This window comes from Salvelinus fontinalis, chromosome 5, assembly GCF_029448725.1.
Source record: "Salvelinus fontinalis isolate EN_2023a chromosome 5, ASM2944872v1, whole genome shotgun sequence".
In the NCBI taxonomy this organism is placed as follows: Eukaryota; Metazoa; Chordata; class Actinopteri; order Salmoniformes; family Salmonidae; genus Salvelinus; species Salvelinus fontinalis.
The window spans coordinates 45702423-45721719 of NC_074669.1; the positions used below are offsets into that span (position 1 = coordinate 45702423).

Here is a 19297-nt window from a genome sequence, read left to right on the forward strand (position 1 = left end):
ATACACCTATGCATTTCTAACTCCCTTCATCTGCATTAATCTGAGGACACAGGATAGGTGTATTATTCCAATGAAATACTTAATTTCAACCAGTGGAGAATGTGAGACACTTTATTGAAAGTTCATTATCCAGGTGTTATAAATACATAATACATGCATTATAAATAATTGTAATATTATATTATAAATACAAGTTCAATCTGTACTTCAATGCACATATGGTGTGCATTATAAAGAAAGAAGAGGTGGGTAGTGAGGTGTAGAAGACAGAAAAGGAGAGGTAAAACAGAGGAGCAGGGAAGACAGCATATGATTAACTTCTCTAGGGTAGGGGGCAGCATTCGGAATTTTGGATGAAAAGCATGCTCAAATTAAACTGCTTGCTACTCGGGCCCTGGAGATATGATTTGCATATAACTGGTAGATCTGGATAGAAAACACTCTAAAGTTTCCAAAACTGTTAAAAGAGTGTCTGTGAGTATAACAGAACTGATTTGGCAGGCAAAAACCTGAGAAAAATACATTCAGGAAGTAGTTTTTTGTTTTTGTAGTTTTCTATTCAATGCCATTACAGTATCCATTGACTTAGGACTCAAATTGCAGTTCCTATGCCTACCACTAGATGTCAACAGTCTTTAGAAATTGTTTCAGGCTTGTATTTTGAAAAATGAGGAAGTAAGAGCAGTCGGAATGAGTGGACCCTAAAGTGTCACAGAGCTTTTTCATGCGCGCGACCGAGAGAGTACCTTTCTTGTTTACTTTTTATATTGACGACGTTATTGTCCGGTTGAAATATTATCGATTATTTAGGCTAAAAACAACCTGAGGATTGAATATAAACGTCGTTTGACATGTTTCTATGAACTTTACGGATACAATTTGGATTGTTTGTCTGCCTGTTTTGACTGCGTTTGAGCCTGTGGATTACTGAAGAAAACGCGCAAACAAAACGGAGCATTTTGGATATAAAGAGACTTTATCGAACAAAAGGAACATTTATTGAGTAAATGAATGTCTGCTGAGTGCAACCATATGAAGATCATCAAAGGTAAGGGATTCATTTTATCTCTATTTCGGACTTGTGTAACTCTTCTACTTGGCTGGTTAGTTTGTAATGATTTGTCTGCTGGGCCAGGTTCTCAAATAATCGTAAGGTATGCTTTCGCCATAAAGCATTTTTTAAATCTGACACCGTGGTTGGATTCACAAGAAGTTAGTCTTTAAACCTATGTAAAATATGTTTTGTTTTCGGAATTTTTATAATGAGTATTTCTGTATTTGAATTTGGCGCCCTGCAGTTTCACTGGCTGTTGAAGAGGTGGGATGCTACCGTCTAACGTACTCTAGAGAAGTTTTAATGAATTACAGTGTTACCCTAATATTCTCTCAGTTCATAACAATTACATAGTGTCTCTAGTGGTGTCTCCTAACCAGCCTTGGGCTCCCAGTCAGCCCGAAGGTTATCTTAAGAGCGGGTGAGGTGGCAATGACGGGACTGGTTTCCTCTCTCACATCAAAACATACCTGCAGACGAGAGACAGATGGATAGAGAGAGAGCATGATCACTTTTTTTTAAAATTCTAACAGTCAGTCATCATAATCATCAGGAAGTGAAATGCGAAACTGACCTTGGATCATTAACTCTGGGACTACTACATCTCTATCTGTATTTCAATGTAAAGCATATCTTTAATAATACTTCCTGTATAGTATAATTGTAATATCCCTTATAACAAATCATGATAACATTAGATAGACCCCTTTGAGTCCCCAGGAACAGGACTGAGAACTGTTGCTCTTCATTGGGCCCTCTTAATCTGCAGACAGGCTTTCACAGCTCTCTGTATCTGAGGACAGAACCTCACAAATAGACTACACAAATATAGACTACACAAGTACCTGCTCTATCCAGAATAGCCTACTCTCTCACTTTGACACCTGGGCCTGCTATCCTTTCATTCTCCTCCAAAAAATACAAATGTTTGCCATTATCAAGAGTGGCACTGGAGCTAAAACAATATCCTACATAGTGTGGGAGGACTGCACCTAAAAAGGCTGGAGACTCATAACTAATTGAAGAGCATGTATGTGCATGTCCTGACCAAAAGATGAGGAGTCAGTAGTAGGGTTCATTTGACATTGCAGCACAGCAAGATTCTCAGTAGACAGGGGGCATGGGATGTCAGGAACAATAACCCCATTGTCAGTGTTTCCAGATTATCCTCTTGATAACGCAGGTCCTCCACCTGCTGATTCTGGAATGCTCAAAAGAAAGAAATCTGTATTAGTGACGATACATTTGGCAGCAACGGGCTTGATAGTCCAGTGAAAAATGGCTGAGTTTGTGGTGTAAATCTTAAAATTAGCAGCTGATATCTTAAGGATTTTTAAATTAATGCATGTGAGACAGGTTCCACGTACAACAAGACAGGCAGAGAAGAAAAGAGAGAAATAACACAGAACAGTTTACCTCTGGTTATGGACACTTGCCAGCAATAAAGCTTCCATTTTCTGCTCCCCGGACAGTGAACATACATCTGACAAAATCTACATTTTCAACCCCTTGATTAGCTCGCACTCTGAAAGTAAAGAAAATTGCTTATTTTTTGTAGATTTTAGCAGCCAGTTTCGTTTATTAGGTACACCCATCTAGTACTGGGTCGGAGCATTCTACAAGGTGTCGTAAATGTTCCACACGAATGTTGGTCCATGCTGACGCGTTGGCATTGCGCAGTTGCTGCAGATCGGTCGGTAGTACATTCATGCTGCGAACATCCCGTTTCATCTCATTCCAAAGATGCACAATTGGGTTGAGGTCTGGGGACTTCGCAGGCCACTGAAATGAACTGAACTCGCTGTAATGTACCAGGCAATGTTTTTTTGTTGGTGATCCGGTGCCCACTGGAGCCGCTTCTTCTTTTTATTCTTAGCTGATAGGAGTGGAACCCGGTGTGGTCGTCTTCTGCAATAGCCCATCCGTGACAAGGATCGACGAGTTGTGCATTCCGAGATGCCGTTCTGTACTGCACTGTTATTTGTCTGTGGCACGCCTGTTAGCTTGCACGATTCTTGCCCTTGTCCTTCGACCTCTCTCATCAACAAGCTGTTTTCGCCCACAGGACTGCCACTTGACTGGTAGTTTTTTTGATTGTCACACTTTCTTTGTAAACCCTAGACACTGTCGTACGTGAAAAGCTCAGGAGGGTGGCTGTTTTTGAGATACTGGATCCGGCGCACCTAGCATCAGCGATCATAACACGTTCAAAGTCGCATAGGTCACTCGTTTTACCCATTCTAACGTTCAACCAAACAGTAACGGAATGCCTTGACACCTATCGGTCTGCTTTATATAACAAGCCAAGGCTACGTGCCTACGTGTAGGAGCAATCCATTTTCATGAATGGGTTGGTGTACCTAATAAACTGGCTAGTGAGTATACTTCAATTGTCTAATTGGACATGACAAATTAAGACAACAACATGACGACTACTCGTGCTGAAACAGAAGGCCTAACCTATCTGGCACGATTGAAGATTCCACAAAACAAGGCAACTACAGTATACATAGGCCACAAAATAGCTGAGGAATGCTCAACTCTGTTCTCTTATATCGAGGCGGAGTTCAGTATTGATAACTGGTTGCCCGATTTGCTAGCAAAAACATTGAGCTACCGTCAGTCAAATATTATTTCTGAAAATGCTTACCTGTACCTATATTTGTCCTGTAAGACTGTGGTCCTTACGCGGGGTGCTGAAAGTTATACTCTTAATAAAAACTTTTATCAAATACAACCAATTCTTTCCTTATTTGTGTAGCTCAACTGGAGAGGTAGCAGCCTTGACATACTAACGTAAACTCACGTAAACTCGTACATCGCCTTGGTCCGTACAGTTTACCTTATTTTAGTGCCCCCAAAACGTAATACTTCCAGATCAACTGTAATTCCAATACCATTGTAAAGCACAATTTCTCCCCTTTCCAACAGAATTCATGCCGAGACCTTCACGCTGCCCGTTTCTGCATAATTCAAGAAGGCAATGAGCTCCTTCAGGTCTTTTTAAAAATGGCGGGTGGGGAAGCGAAACTAATGCGTTATAGTGAGAAGGACAGATGTCGTGTGGGAAAATTGCTTTTTTCACTCAATCTGTCCAACTTATCACCTTATCGCCTCTAAAATGTAAATAAAACACTATAAAGAGTTTATATAATGTGTCATTACATACCTATTTGAAGCTTTGTGTCGAATTTGAAATCGGGTTTTTAGGGCGGTGCTAAAGTGATCTTAGAAGTATACAGCGGCTTTGAGAATGATGATCGCATGCAATGATGACGAAAAAAATGACTGGGTATCCCCCCTTACCCCCGTCACTGTCCATTTGTTTTTAAACGATGAGAGAAGTGCTACACCTCGTGGAGAGAGATTGTAAGACAGAAATAGTTGCTTTATGCGTGCTGTACGTTACGACATGACACGTCAAGATGTAACGGAGGGTCAGTTTTTTTCAACTTTTCTCCAATACTATAGAGCCATTACCATGTCGATCAAAGCTTGAATAGAAACCTAGTTCACACCCCCGATTTAAGTCAACACAGTCGCATTAGTTTTCTTTGTAGCCTCGTTTGAATGTCGCAGTCACGCATATTTGTACGGAATGGGGTGAGTTTACGTTACTTAAGCAGAAATACCGCATTCACGCGGAGCTGAGGGGGGGAAAAAGTCGGTTGTATTCAATATTAGTTTTTATTTAAAAGCGTGAATTTCAGCACCACGCAGAAGGACCACAGATGTACAGGTAAGCATTTTCAGAATTGACATTTTACAAGTATCGATTGATGGCGAGTGTTGACTCAATGTTGTTGCTAGCAAATTGCGTGACCAGTTATCGATACTTATATACTGTTGAGGTGGAGTTAAGGGAACGGAGTAGAGCATTCCTCGACGAGCCACAATACAATATTATTATACTCGTTACAGAATACTTTATCAAAATGAGGTGATGAGGACATTGTTGGCATACCATTTGTCATTACCGTCACAAAAGGTCTAGAGGACATATTGCCCATCTGCTCTCCTTATAAGCCTTGCTCAACTTTTTTTCCTTTCACACAAGAGGAACTCCTGCCGCAGGACTGGGCCCAAACAAAGCATAATTGGGGGTGCAAACATAAAATGAGGAATTTAGTAGCACTGTGCAGTGTAAAGAAAGCCAGTAGCTGCCTGGCGCTTTACAGTGGGGAAAGAATTTAGAATCAATCAAATTCATGGTACATTATTGAGGGGGTCAAAGACCCCCCAGCAGGTTACTCGCATAAGTCTCTTAAAAAAAAAAAAAGAGCACATGATATGATATTTCATTTTTAAGGACCACGGGGATGTCCAGAAAGCAGAAAAGAATGTCAGGGAAAAGGCTTCGTGTGTGGTTTCTAGGAGTAAAGAGATAAATGGAAATAGAATCAAACATGAAAATCGTACATAATAGACTATACAAGGATTGTGTATTCAGACCCCTTGACTTTTTCCACATTTTGTTATGTTACAGCCTTATTCTAAAATGGATTTTTTTTAAATTCTCTCCCCTCAATCTACTCACAATACCCCATGACAAACTAAAAATAGGTTTTTATAAAAATGCTTTTTTAAATCACATTTACATAAGTATTCAGAACCTTTACTCAGTAGTATTTAGAACCTTTGCAGCACCTTTGGCAGTGATTACAGCCTCGAGTCTTCTTGGGTATGACGCTACAAGCTTGGCACACCTGTATTTGGGGAGTTTCTCCCATTCTTCTCTGCAGATCCTCTCAAGCTCGGTCAGGTTGGATGGGGAGTGTCGCTGCACAGCTATTTTCAGGTCTCTCCAGAGATGTTCGATCTGGTTCAAGTTCGGGCTCTTGCTGGGCCACTCAAGGACATTGAGACTTGTCCCAAAGCCACTCTTGCGTTCTCTTAGCTGTGTGCTTAGGGTCATTGTCCTGTTAGAAGGTTAACCTTCGCCCCAGTCTGTCCTGGGCGCTCTGGAGCAGGTTTTCATCAAGGATCTCTCTGTACTTTGCTCCATTCATCATTCCCTCGATCCTGACTAGTCTCACAGTCCCTGCCGCTGAAAAACATCCCCACCGCATGATGCTGCCACCACCATGCTTCACTCTAGGGATGGTACCAGGTTTCCAGATGTGACGCTTGGCATTCAGGCCAAAGAGTTGGCTTGGCATTCAGGCCAAAGAGTTGAATCTTGGTTTCATCAGACTAGAGAATCTTGTTTCTCATGGTCTGAGAGTCCTTTAGGTGGCTTTTGGCAAACTCTAAGCAGGCTGTCATGCCTTTTACTGAGTAGTGGCTTCTGTCTGTCCACTCTACCATAAAGTCCTGATTGGTGGAGTGCTGCAGAGATGCTTGTCCTCCTGGAAGATTCTCCCATCTCCACAGCGGAGCTCTGTCAGAGTGACCATCAGGTTCTTGGCATCTCCCTGACCAAGGCCCTTCTCCCCCGATTGCTCAGTTTGGCCGAGCGGCCAGCTCTAGGAAGCGTCTTGGTGGTTCTAAACTTCTTCCATTTAAGAATTTAAGGTCACTGTGTTCTTGGGGACCTTCAATTCTGCGGATTTGTTTGCTGTTGGTACCCTTCCCGAGATCTGTGCCGACACAATCCTGCCTCAGAGCTCTACAAACAATTCCTTTGACCTCATGGCTTGTCAACTGTGGGACCTTATATAGACAGGTGTGTGCCTTTAAAAATAAAGTCCAATCATTTGAATTTACCACAGGTGGACTCCAATCAAGGGTCTGAATACTTTCTGAAAGCACTAATTGCACACAAGTTACTAAATATAAATGGTTCTTAACTGCACACAAGGCCTAGATTCAATCAGATCAAGTGTTAGTCGGCGATAGCAGAACTGAGCATAGCGGATGTTTAGGCAGTTTCGGGGGTGGAATGTTGCTGGAGCCATCAAATCAGTAGCGGCTCTTGCGATCAACGTTACGAAGCCACACCTGCCCCACCCGTTAAGTTCAGAACAAGAAAGTGTAGGCTATATAGAAATTATATTTTTATTACCCTAATCAAGGTGTACATTACATCTCACATTCCAGTGTGAGAGAGAGCGAGAGAGCGAGAGAGCGAGAGAGAGACCAGAACAAGGTAGCACGTCCGGTGAACAGGTCAGGGTTCCATAGCCGCAGGCAGAACAGTTAAAACTAGAGCAGCAGCATGACCAGGTGGACTGGGGACAGCCAGGAGTCATCAGGCCAGCTAGTCCTGAGGCATGGTCCTAGGGCTCAGGTCCTCTGGAAAGGGAGCGGGAGAGAATTAGAGGGATCATACTTAAATTCACACAGGAGAATTACACCAGATATAACAGACTGACCCTAGCCCCCCGGCACAGACTATTGCAGCATATATACTAGAGGCTGAGACAGGAGTGGTCGGGGGACACTGTGGCCCCGTCCGACGATACCCCCGGACAGGGCCAACCAGGCAGGATATAACCCCACCCACTTTGCAAAAGTACAGCCCCCACACTACTAAAGGGATATCAACAGACCACCAACTTACTACCCTGAGACAAGGCTAAGTAGATGGCTATGAAGAGCTCCACCGCACAAGCCCGAGGGGGCGCAAAACCAAGTTCAGTCAAAATCAGGCCAGTGGTGGAGATATCACGTGGGTTAGCTAGACTCATATCCCTGAGCATGTGTGCCAAATTTCATCACTGAGTCAGATCAAGATCAAGAGATCAAGAGATACAAAAATGTCTCCGTTATAGCACCACCATGTGGTCAATGAGTTCTTGCATATGTTGAGTCTTGACAGTATTTGCAACATGTGTACCAAATGTAGTTACAAAACGAATATCCTTGACTGATTTATTTGCATTTATGTGCCACACCACGCAGACGTGAATGTTTATTGGCCAATAGCATCCATGTTGTTTTAGGTACTAGTCTGGGAAAAATTGCAAGAGACCTGTGTCCATAGATGCCGCAGATCGGTCATTCGGTGACAGAAGAGTACCGTTTTAAGTGTTTATCAAATTCAAAATGACAATCCATCAGGGCGGACCTTATGGGTCACTGAGGCAAATTTGTTTCTTGAGGAGATTGATGCATGTACCAAATTTTTTCATGACTGTAGGTCAAATGGGGTGAAGGGCGTGACCTTTGAAATTTGCATTTTCAATCTCTTGTTATAGCGCCACCATCTGGCCAATCAGTGTAATTTAGTAAATGTCAAAACTCTATTGCATCATTCACTTAAGTTTCGTAAACAATTGTCCGGTGCTGTCAGATATCGCGTGTGACTATCGTACTAACGGACGAAAACTGATCCACAGTCCCCTCCCCGATTTCATTGTGGAGGACTACAAGGCTGCATGGGATTAATGTTAATGCGACTCCGTGTAGTAAATGGCAATGTCCGCTTTAGTTATAATGCCAGTTGCACCAACACAGTTCAACCTCTGACACTGCCAAAACAACTGCTATGCGAATGTCAGCTAAAGAGGATCTGATTGAAGAGCCCTAAAGCTAAACCTACATGAAGCTAAACATGCATGATTGCAGTGCCTGAATCACATACCAATATACCAACATGGATGGCTAAATTGTAAGCAGGTCCAGATAGAGGCTGAAGATGGCCTGATGGCATACCTGACATGGCTAATGTTATGATAAAGCAATAGGCCTGGAAATGACCAACGTGGGAAAGGCACTGCCTTGTAGCATACAAATCTAAACAGTAAATTAAGCACTATCAGCACAATAATGAAATGTGAGAGAAGGACATTAGACAAGGGGGTCTGCATGTAGCCTCAGCATTAAGTACATAGAGGATGAGGGCACAGAAGCCAACAGTTCAGATGAGCTCCAGCAAGCTGTTTTTACCAGATTTCAGAGCCCAACAGTTTTTACATGCCTCGAGAGGAATAGGCCACAATACAATATTATATTCGTTATAGAATACTATATAAAAATTAGGTGACGAGGACATTGTTGGCATACCATATTTCCTTGTTACCGTCACAAAAGGGAAAAGAGTGAAGACATATTGTGCCTCTGTTCTCCCTACAAGGCTTGTTCACCTTTTTTCCCCTTCACAAACCAAACTTCTACCTCTGGACCAGGACCAACCAAAAGCATAATTGGCAGCAGAGAGTTTCAAACGTAAAATGAGGAATTGAGCACACACACATACAAATGTAGAATTGAGTAGCATTGTGTGGTGTAAAGCCACAGAAAGCCAGTAGCTGCGTGGCACTTTACAGTAGGGAAATAATTTCTAATTAAAGACACACATATAATGAGTGTACCAAATATTAGGAGCACCTTCCTAATATTGAGTTGCAACCCAGCCCCCGCCCTTTTTGCTCTCAGAACAGCCTTATTTCATCGGGGCACTGACTCTACAAGGTGTCAAAGCGTTCCACAGGGATGCTGGCCCATGTTGACTAAACTGTTGTCCTTTGGGTGGTGGACCATTCTTGATGCACATGGGAAACGGTTGAGTGTGAAAAACTCAGTGTTGCAGTTCTTGACACAAACAGGTGCACCTGGCACCTACTACCATACCCCATTCAAAGGCACTTACATTTTATGTCTTGCCCATATGTAAACATTAAAGTGGCATTATTAAAGTGACTAGTGTTCCATTTATTAAAGACGACGTCGTCGATGCACTTATTGATGAAGCCAGTGACTGATGTGGTGTACTCCTCAATGACATCGGAGGAATCCCGGAACATATTCCAGTCTGTGCTAGCAAAACAGTCCCGTAGCTTAGCATCTGCTTCATCAGACCACCAAGTCACTGGTTCTTCCTGCTTTAATTTTTGCTTGTAAGCAGGAATCAGGAGGATAGAATTATGGTCCTATTTGCCAAATGGAGGACAAGGGAGAACTTTGTATGAGTGTCTTTGTGTGGAGTAAAGGTGGTCCAGAGTTTTTCCCCCTCTGGTTGCACATTTAACATGCTGATAGAAATTTGGTAAGACGGATTTAAGTTTCCCTTCATTAAAGTCCCCGGCTACTAGGAGCGCCGCCTCTTGTTTGCTTATGGCGGAATACAGCTCATTCAATGCGGTCTTAGTGCCAGCATCGGTCTGTGGTGGTATGTCGACAGCTACGAAAAATACAGATAAATTGTCTAGGTAGATAGTGTGGTCTACAGCTTATCATGAAATACTCTACCTCAGGTGAGCAATAGCTCGAGACCTCCTTAGATATCATACATCAGCTGTTATTTACAAAAATACATAGTCCACTGCCCCTTGTCTTACCAGACGCCGCTGATCTATCCTGCCGGTACAGCGTATAACCAGCCAGCTGTATGTTGATAGTGTTGTCGTTCAGCCACGACTCCATGACGCATAAGATATTACAGTTTTGAATGTCCCGTTGGTAATTTAATCTTCAGCGTAGGTCATCTATTTTATTTTCCAAAGATCGCACGTTTGCTAGCAGAATGGAAGGAAGTGAGGTTTATTCTATCGTCTACGAATTCTCAGAAGGCAGCCCGCCCTCTTGCCCCTTTTTCTCTGCCTTCTCTTCATGTAAATGACGGGGATCTGGGCTTGTTCCGCAGTATATCATTCACATCGGGCTTGTTAAAGGAAAAAAAGGATTCTGCCAGTCCGTGGTGAGTAATCGCAGTTCTGATGTACAGAAGTTATTTTCAGTCATAAGAGACTGTAGCGGCAACGTTATGTACAACAACTTAAAAAACAAACAACCAACGCAAAGAAACAAAAAAAACACAAAAAAAACTTTTGTTAGTTACACTGATCCGTTACATCAGCTATTGACAGAGTAGTGAGGTCAGGGTACATTTTTCAGGGTGGGTATAATTTGTGGAACATTCCAACAGGAATGTGTTCCAAAAACTTTGTAAATAACAATGTTGCCAACAAACAACACATACAAAGTTGAATAGCGGGCAAATAAGATACCGGGTAGGGAGTGGGCTATTTCATTAAATTTTCACTCACGTTAAATACGAAAAATGTCTGTCCTCACTTTGGTAACCTATGGACAAACATTAAGAATAAACTACGTGGTGAGTTGATGACTATTCGGCAGCTAGTTAGCTAGGTGAATTGATCGCGCTATTTTGTATGCTTTGTTTGTTGGCAACCTTGTACTTTACGAAGTTATTGGAACAGATCCCATTTGGAACGTAACACAAATTATACCCACCCCACTTTTCACCAGTTCCAAGCACATCCTACAGCACATAATCTAGCAAAATATATATTTTTAAAATATAATCTGGACATGTTAGGTGGTTAGCTGTTGAAAGAGTCAGACTGCTGTTCTTTACAGTAGATCCCAACCGACTTGACCCAAGGCGTGTCTGCCTCCTGAGTTAGTTACAGTAATAAAGTTCACATGGTAATATTCTGCTAACATAAGTCCTATTATCTAAGACATGGTGTAAAGCGTGATGTGAAAGAGAAATGTTATATCATTACATGGCTGATATTCTAACACAGTGTTGTTTCATTTCGAGATTTCACCTCAAAATGTATTTTTTGTCATACTTAAACATATGCAACGAATATCTAGACACTTGTGCAACAAATACATGTTTTTGTTTTTACCTGAGCAGTAACAGTGCTGGAACTACTCGGTCCGTACTCCATTGACTGAAAGATATTGTGTTGGTGGTGCTTTTAACTTGTTGAAGTAACTTTTAACTTGTGTTGATCATCAGCATGATATTATGTATCAGACACCCCCACCACCTTCACTAGCCGGACAAAATCAACTAGCTATCAGCTAGCATGTTGTGTACGGTAGTCAGTTTCCACACGGACACATTAGCGTGTGGACCCATATTGACAATGCGCACGCGCGGAATGTCTGTCCGCTGCTCTCGGCTTTTATTCGACTGTCCAGACTTGTTGTCGTCTGTGGCCGTTCCTAATTTTTTGTGTTTATAGATTCTGCATATTATCTCAAAGGAATGTCATATTTTCTTAATAGAGATAAAACAGCAGCGACGATCGCCTGTCAAATAGAGCTAGAATAGTTGTATCCTGTTATAAGAGAATAACTACAATTACTATACTGAAGTTTTCTGAAGTTACAGCTCGCAAGCTAACGTTATCGTTCGGGCTGGGTGTGGACTGCCAATGGCGTGTGTAGAGACATCAGGTAGCTAGGTCTGCCAGTGCAATTTCTCATCACTGCAACAATGTAACCAAGTTATCAGTACATTGTTATTGCTAGCTATCAAGATTCTGTTCTATTTGACATTTAGAATTATTTTTATGTTGACTAGACCTAAGCTGATTTTTTATTTATTTGTTCTACAGATGACAGAGTAGGAGAGGTCCTGCTGAAAAGGTGAGTTCACTTTCACAGATACTCAAAACTAACCAAAGATGCATCATATGGACACACCTACACTACCGGTCAAAAGTTTTAGAACACCTACTCATTAAAGGGTTTTTCGTTTTTCTTTATTTTTTACTAGTTTCTACATTGTAGAATAGTAGTGAAGACAACTATGAAATAACACATGTAATCATGTAGTAACCAAAAAAGTGTTAAACAAATCCAAATATATTTTATATTTGAGATTCTTCAAATAGCCACCCTTTACCTTGATGACAGCTTTGCACACTCTTGGCATTCTGTCAACCAGCTTCACCTGGAATGCTTTTCCAACAGACTTGAAGGAGTTCCCACATATGCCAAACACTTGTTGGCTGCTTTTCCTTCACTCTGCGGTCCGACTCATCCCAAACCATCTTAATTTGGTTGAAGACGGGGGATTGTGGAGGCCAGGTCATCTGATGCAGCACTCCATCACTCTCCTTCTTGGTAAAATAGCCCTTACACAGCCTGGAGGTGTTATGGGTCATTGCCCTGTTGAAAAACAAATGATAGTCCCACTAAGCCCAACCCAGATGGAATGGCATATCGCTGCAGAATGCTGTGCTAGCCATGCTGGTTACGTGTGCCTTGAATTCTAAATAAATCACAGACATTGTCATCAGAAAAGCACCCCTACACCATAACACTTCCTCCTCCTTGCTTCACGTTAGGAAAAACACATGTGGAGATCATCCGTTCACCCACACCGTGTCTCACAAAGACACAGTGGTTAGAACCAAAAATCTACAATTTGGACTGCAGACCAAAGGACAAATTTCCACCGGTCTAATGTCCATTGCTCATGTTTCTTGGCCCAAACAAGTCTCTTCTTCATATTGGTGTCCTTTAGTAGTGGTTTCTTTGCAGCAATTTGACCATGAAGGCCTGATTCACACAGTCTCCTCTGAACAGTTGATGTTGAGATGTGTCTGTTACTTAAACTCTGTGAAGCATTTATTTGGGCTGCAATTTCTGAGGCTGGTAACTCTAATGAACTTATGCTCTGCAGCAGAGGTAACTCTGGGTCTTCCATTCCTGTTGCGGTCCTCATGAGAGCCAGTTTCATCATAGCGCTTGATGGTTTTTGCGACTGCACTTGAAGAAACTTTCAACGTTTTTGACATTTTCCATATTGACTGACCTTCATGTCTTAAAGTAATGATGGACAATCATTTCTCTTTGTTTATTTGAGCTGTTCTTGCCATAATGTGGACTTTGGTCTTTTACCAAATAGGGCTATATTCTGTATACCCCCCTACCTTGTCACAACACAACTGATTGGCTCAAATGCATTATGAAGGAAATAAATTCCACAAATTAACTTTTAAGAAGGCACACCTGTTAAGTGAAATGTATTCCAGGTGACTACCTCATGAAGCTGGTTGAGAGAATACTAAGAGTTTGCATAGCTGTCATCAAGTTAAAGGGTGGCTATTTGAAGAATCTCAAATATAAAATATGTTTTGATTTTTTTGACCACTTTTTTGGTTACTGCGTGATTCTATATGTGTTATTTCATAGTTGTAATGTCCACTATTATTCTACAATGTAGAAAATTGTCAAATAAAAAAGGAAAAACTTGAATGAGTGGGTGTTCTAAAACATTTGACCGGTAGTGTAGCAGTAAACCTGTGGCTGCTTCCAGTGGTGGGAAAAGTACCCAGTACCCAAGTACCCATACTTTTGTAAAAGTAAATATACCTTAACAGGAAATGACTCGAAGTAAAAGTGAAACTCACCCAGTAAAATACTACTTGAGTAAAAGTCTACAAATATTTGGTTTTAAATGTACTTAAGTATCAAAGTAAATGCATTGCTAAAATGTACTTAAGTATCAAAAGTAAAAGTAGAAATAATTTCAAATTCCTTATATTAGGCAAACCATACAGTACAATTCTTGTGTTTTTTTTTAAATTATGGATAGCCAGGGGCACACTAACACTCAGACATAATTTATAAACAAAGCATTTGTGTTTAGTGAGTCCACCAGATCAGGGGCAGTAGAGATAGCCATGGATGTTCTCTTGAAAAGTGTGTGAATTGGAGTAAAACGTTTATTTATTTATTTATTTTTTGGAATGTTGTGAAGTAAAAGTAAAAATTGTCAAAAATATAAATAGTAAAGTACAGATACCCCAAAAAACGATTTAAGTAGTACTTTAAATATTTGTACTTAAGTACTTAATACCACTGGCTGCTTCCATGGGGTTGGGAATTGACAAAAACAGAGAGCAAAAAACAATGTATTCTCTACATTATCAGCTAAGTGCAAGGAAGAAATGAACACCGTCAGACACCGTGTGTCGTGACAACAGTTGTTTAGTTTGACACACAGTAGGCTACAGCAGGCTATGTGCTCTAAGAAGGAGTGGTTCTGAACCAGAATGTTCTCTCGTCCCCAGAGTGATGCAGGAGCAGCTGGATGAGGTGTTGTCATCAGAAGTCCCGGTAGTGGTCTCCACAGAAACCCAGGAATTGGAGAGTGAGCAGGAGCAGAAGATGGTGTTACAGCTGGCTGTGATGATACGTACCATCGGAGACGCCTTCAAGGAGAACAGGGAGCTGGACGAGTCAGTTGATATTAGAGCCATTGCCTTGTGTTTTACAGTACCTGTTAAATTTCTCAAACTGTTATTATGTGAATTCACATTGATGAATTTGATGCATAGACTACCCAGCAAATCGGGAACATTCTCTGAACATTATCGAAGATTCACATTAAGTTTAAGTTAAGGTTTAATCTAACATTAGCATTTTTTTTTCGGAAAATGATTTAAATGAAGTGTCCTTGGAATGTTCTAATGTTCATTCAAATGTTATGCACAACATTTGTAATAACCACAACAGAACATTCCCCAAATGTTCTCATTAGGTTTCCAGTTAATGTAATAATAAAAAACGGACTAAATGTGTTCTGGGAACATTCTTGCAACATCAGGCGAATGTTTTATACAAACATTGTTTAATTATCAGCACAACTGAAATTTTTTTGTGTAATGAGAACATTTGCCGCAACCTAACGAATGTTCTGGGAACTTTCTCAGAATCAATTTTGGTTTGCTGGGTAACTAAACAAATATGAATATAGAGTATGCTTGTCTATCTGTGTGTTAGTTTACAATGGTCTAAGTCAGTAGTCTAATTCCTTCCCTACCTCCCTCAACCCGCCTGTCCAAGCAACAGTGTGATAGATGGAATGGTGGGGCAAATGACCAGCAAGCCCAGCTACTGGAAGTTGGTAGAAAAGGTATTTGAGGACGGTCAAATCACCTGGGAGAGAATTGCTGTTCTGTTCTACGTAGCAGGGAGGATAGCTGTCAAGGTATGTTATACGGTGTTCTTGTTACTTTGTTATTATTATTGGATGTACAGTACAATCACTGTGTGTGTATTAAATCACTCTTTTCATCTCTGCTAGGTGGTGATTGCTAACCTCCCCGAGTTAGTGAAGGACATTCTGAAGTGGACTCTGGAGTACTTCAGAAGCAAATTACTGGACTGGATCCAGAAACATGGAGGATGGGTAAGATATGGATCCCATCAGAGGCTGTCCCCGAAGTGTTTCCCCTTTTGTATTAAAGTAAACAGAATGGGCAATATTCTACATTAATATAAACTTGGTCTTGGTTGTTGTGTATGAGGTGGTATTAACTATTGTTAAAGAAAACTGAACTGGGATTGTCATTGATTTCTCTCTCACTTTCTGCCCTTCCTTTCTCCATTTTCTTTCTCCCCCCTTTCTCTCTCCTCATCATTCTTTGTTCCCCCTCTTTAACTCTCTTTTCCCAGATGAACAGTTTCGCTGAGCTGGCACGTGTACAGGTGGAGAGGATATCCTCTATGAGCGCCCGGTCCTCAGGACTCATCCTGGTCTTCCTCGGAGGTGTCATAATGGGTAGTGTTATCACCTGGAAACTGGTCAGGAGGACCTGACACACACACACACACACACACACACACACACACACACACACACACACACACACACACACACACAGTCCCACTCCGGTTCAAACGCAATTGTTTGACATGACATGCAAACGTGTGGGCGTGCACACACACACACACACACACACACACACACACACACACACACACACACACACACACACACACAAATACATTTGTTTACCTAGTCTATGTATTATTAGTTACCTACCTTCTGGTTTGCTCTGGATAAATAAGATGACCAGATGCTGCTGGAAGTGGTGTTGGAGAGCTAGTAGGAGGCACTCTTTCCTCTGGTCTAAAAAAAAATATCTCCCAATGTCCCAGTGCAAAGATTGGGGACATTGCCCTCTGTCGGGTGCCGTCTTTTGGATGGGTCGTTAAAACGGGTGTCCTGACTCTCTGTGGTTAATAAAGATCACATGGCACTTATTGTAAGAGTAGGGGTGTTAACCCCGGTATCCTGGCTAAATCCATCTGGCCCTCATACCATCATGGCCACCTAATCATCCCCAGCTTCTAATTGGCTCATTAATCCCTCTTCTCTGTAACTATTCCCCAGATCGTTACTGTAAATGAGAATGTGTTCTCAGTCAATTTACTTCAACTTAAATAAAATGAAACTCAGTGCCTTCAGAAAGTATTCACACCCCTAGACTTTTTCTACATTCTGTTGTTACAAAGTGGGATTAAAATGGATTGAATACTTTTTTTGTCAACGTTCTACACAAAATACTGTATTACATCTCTGCACTTAGAAAAAGAGAGCCATCTGCACTGCTATTTTAGTTTTCTGTTAATCTGATTGAATATTCTCTCATCATTGATTTCATCTACTTATCTCAGCAATTTCAGGGTTTTCTGTATAGTTATCTAATGTTGGTGTGGCATATTATTCTGTTTTAATGTTACTCTTGAATCACAAAAAAATCTTAAACACTACTGTTGCTCACAGAGTGAGTCCATGCAATTTATTATGACTTGTTAAGCACATTTTTACTCCTGAACTTATTTAGGCGTGCCATAACAAAAGGATTGAATACTTATTGACTCAAGACATTTTTAATTCATTTGTTTAAAAAAAATCATCTAAAAACATAATTCTACTTTGACACAAAATCTCAATGTAATCCATTTTAAATTCAGGCTGTAACACAAAGGGATGTGAATACATTCTGAGGGCACTGTATATATTGACCTACAGTAATGAAACCAAAGTGTTGGGGCAGAGCTCAGTACATTTTGTGTCACTACCCTTGCGGGAAAAAACATGAATTTCACGTGTTTAACATGTGATCTTATGGGAAGTTAATGTGTCAACACGTAAAAGCAACATGTGATAATATGAAATTGCACATTTGCAAAATTTCAACATGTGATACCATGAAACTACACCTCACAACATTTGAACGTTTTTCACATGTGAAAGTCGAAATCTGATATTCACATGTGAGGTGAAAACTATTCTCACATGTGAAAGGTGGTGTTAACATGTGAAATCTGTATTGAATACATGTGAACAAATAATTTCACATGTGAACAACTGACCTCGCATGTGTCTCTTTTGTTTTCAAAGGTGAAAATTTCAGCTCAACATGTGAACAGGTATTTCATGTGTATATACAATTTCAAATGTGAAAATGTGATTTTCACATGTGGAACTGCAAATAAAATAAAACTGTATATCATCAAATGAAGTGTTCCAAAACCACATGGTTTCAAATGATTTCAAGTGAAGGGAAATGTGAAATGTTTTCTCGTAAGGGTATATCATCATGTTTGTTGGTATCCTGCTAGACTAGGGAATCTGTGCCTGAAATGAGAAACCAGTGTAAGCCTAACAGACAGCCAATCATGTTATGTGATTTTTTTTTTTTACAGAAAGGTCATATTATTTTTCAATACAATATTTTACAGAAATAACACATGAATACCGATTTGATATTTTTTACGTTTATGAAAATGTATGAAACATGTATTTTGAATAAAAATCATTTGGGATGTTTGACTTGAATGTATTAAATGTGCCATTTTATTAGGATAAACAAAATAAATATGAGTTGACGATGTTTGTGCTGCAATAATCATGTTTTAACTATGACCCCTAAAAGTCCTCAACATGAGCATCAGTCAGTAAGCTCCATAATATCAGTCATGATAGGAATTGTTAGGTAGATGTACAAAAAATGCACAGGACACAAATAGAACATTTTTGGCATAAGCTTTTAATATTTTTATAGAGTTTTTGATGTTTTCTCTTTGAATTGGATTTGTTTGTTTTTCCAGTTAATTTTGTGGGGTTTTTTTCATTTTATTATTCTTGTTTTATTTTCCTATCTGCAATGGAGAAGAGTTTTTCAGTTTAATTAGCATTCACTTTCAAACTTTCATACTTTTAATAATAGAACTGTGTTTAAGTCTCTTTTTTCACAAACTTGTTTGTTAAATTATTACTGTTTATTCATCTTTTTTCTTTACACGTTTCAAAAATATAAAAGGTAAATTATAAACATTCCATTGAAATATATTTTATACAGTTCTTGATTCTTTTTTTTCCTGTGTTATGACATTAAAATTGTATCCAGTAGCAGTCTTTATAGCATAAACCCCATTCAGTGTTATTGTAGTAACCTTCTCTTCTTCCGTCTCTGTCTTCCCTCTCTTTCTCCCCTGATAGGAAAGTGGCACGGCTGCACCCAGTGCCTTATTCCCTTAGCGGCGATGTAGTCACAACAGTTGGCAGGACCAATAGAAACATTAGCTGCATTGGCGCTAGTAGTGCAATGTTCTTTCAAATGTAAAAATCATAACACAAATCAGCAACAAAAACACAAATCAGACAAAAGAGTCATAAACAAGTCACCAAATGATAAGAAAATAAATAAAAGCACCAAATAAGGAGAAATAACAGATAAAAATTAAGTAAAGCAATGATATTGACATATCTGTATCTAGAGGGGTAGATTAATAGAT

The 19297-nt window shown here is 40.3% G+C and overlaps 1 protein-coding gene and 1 long non-coding RNA gene across 6 annotated transcripts; one reads left to right on the forward strand and one right to left on the reverse strand.

The window, feature by feature from the left end:
- Positions 1–93: 93 nt before the first annotated feature.
- On the reverse strand, positions 94–11809 carry LOC129855676 (uncharacterized). Of its 2 annotated transcripts, XR_008759536.1 has the most exons (3): positions 11596–11809; positions 2471–7288; positions 94–2255 (listed from the first exon to the last, which is right to left on the reverse strand). It is a non-coding gene; the product is annotated as an uncharacterized LOC129855676 (long non-coding RNA). The 2 variants fall into 2 exon arrangements; XR_008759537.1 differs by having other exon boundaries at positions 94–7288.
- Positions 10250–19007, forward strand: LOC129855675 (apoptosis regulator BAX-like). 4 transcript variants are annotated; one of them, XM_055923587.1, is made up of 7 exons: positions 11866–12151; positions 12313–12343; positions 12671–12823; positions 14779–14946; positions 15554–15698; positions 15795–15899; positions 16166–19007. In XM_055923587.1, exons 4-7 carry the CDS (start codon positions 14783–14785, stop codon positions 16307–16309), a joined length of 558 nt encoding a protein of 185 aa, XP_055779562.1. In that variant the 5' UTR covers positions 11866–12151; positions 12313–12343; positions 12671–12823; positions 14779–14782; the 3' UTR covers positions 16310–19007. The 4 variants fall into 4 exon arrangements, with proteins under 4 accessions (XP_055779561.1, XP_055779562.1, XP_055779559.1 ...); XM_055923586.1 differs by lacking the exons at positions 11866–12151; positions 12671–12823 and adding an exon at positions 10250–10634; XM_055923584.1 differs by lacking the exon at positions 12671–12823.
- Positions 19008–19297: the final 290 nt, after the last annotated feature.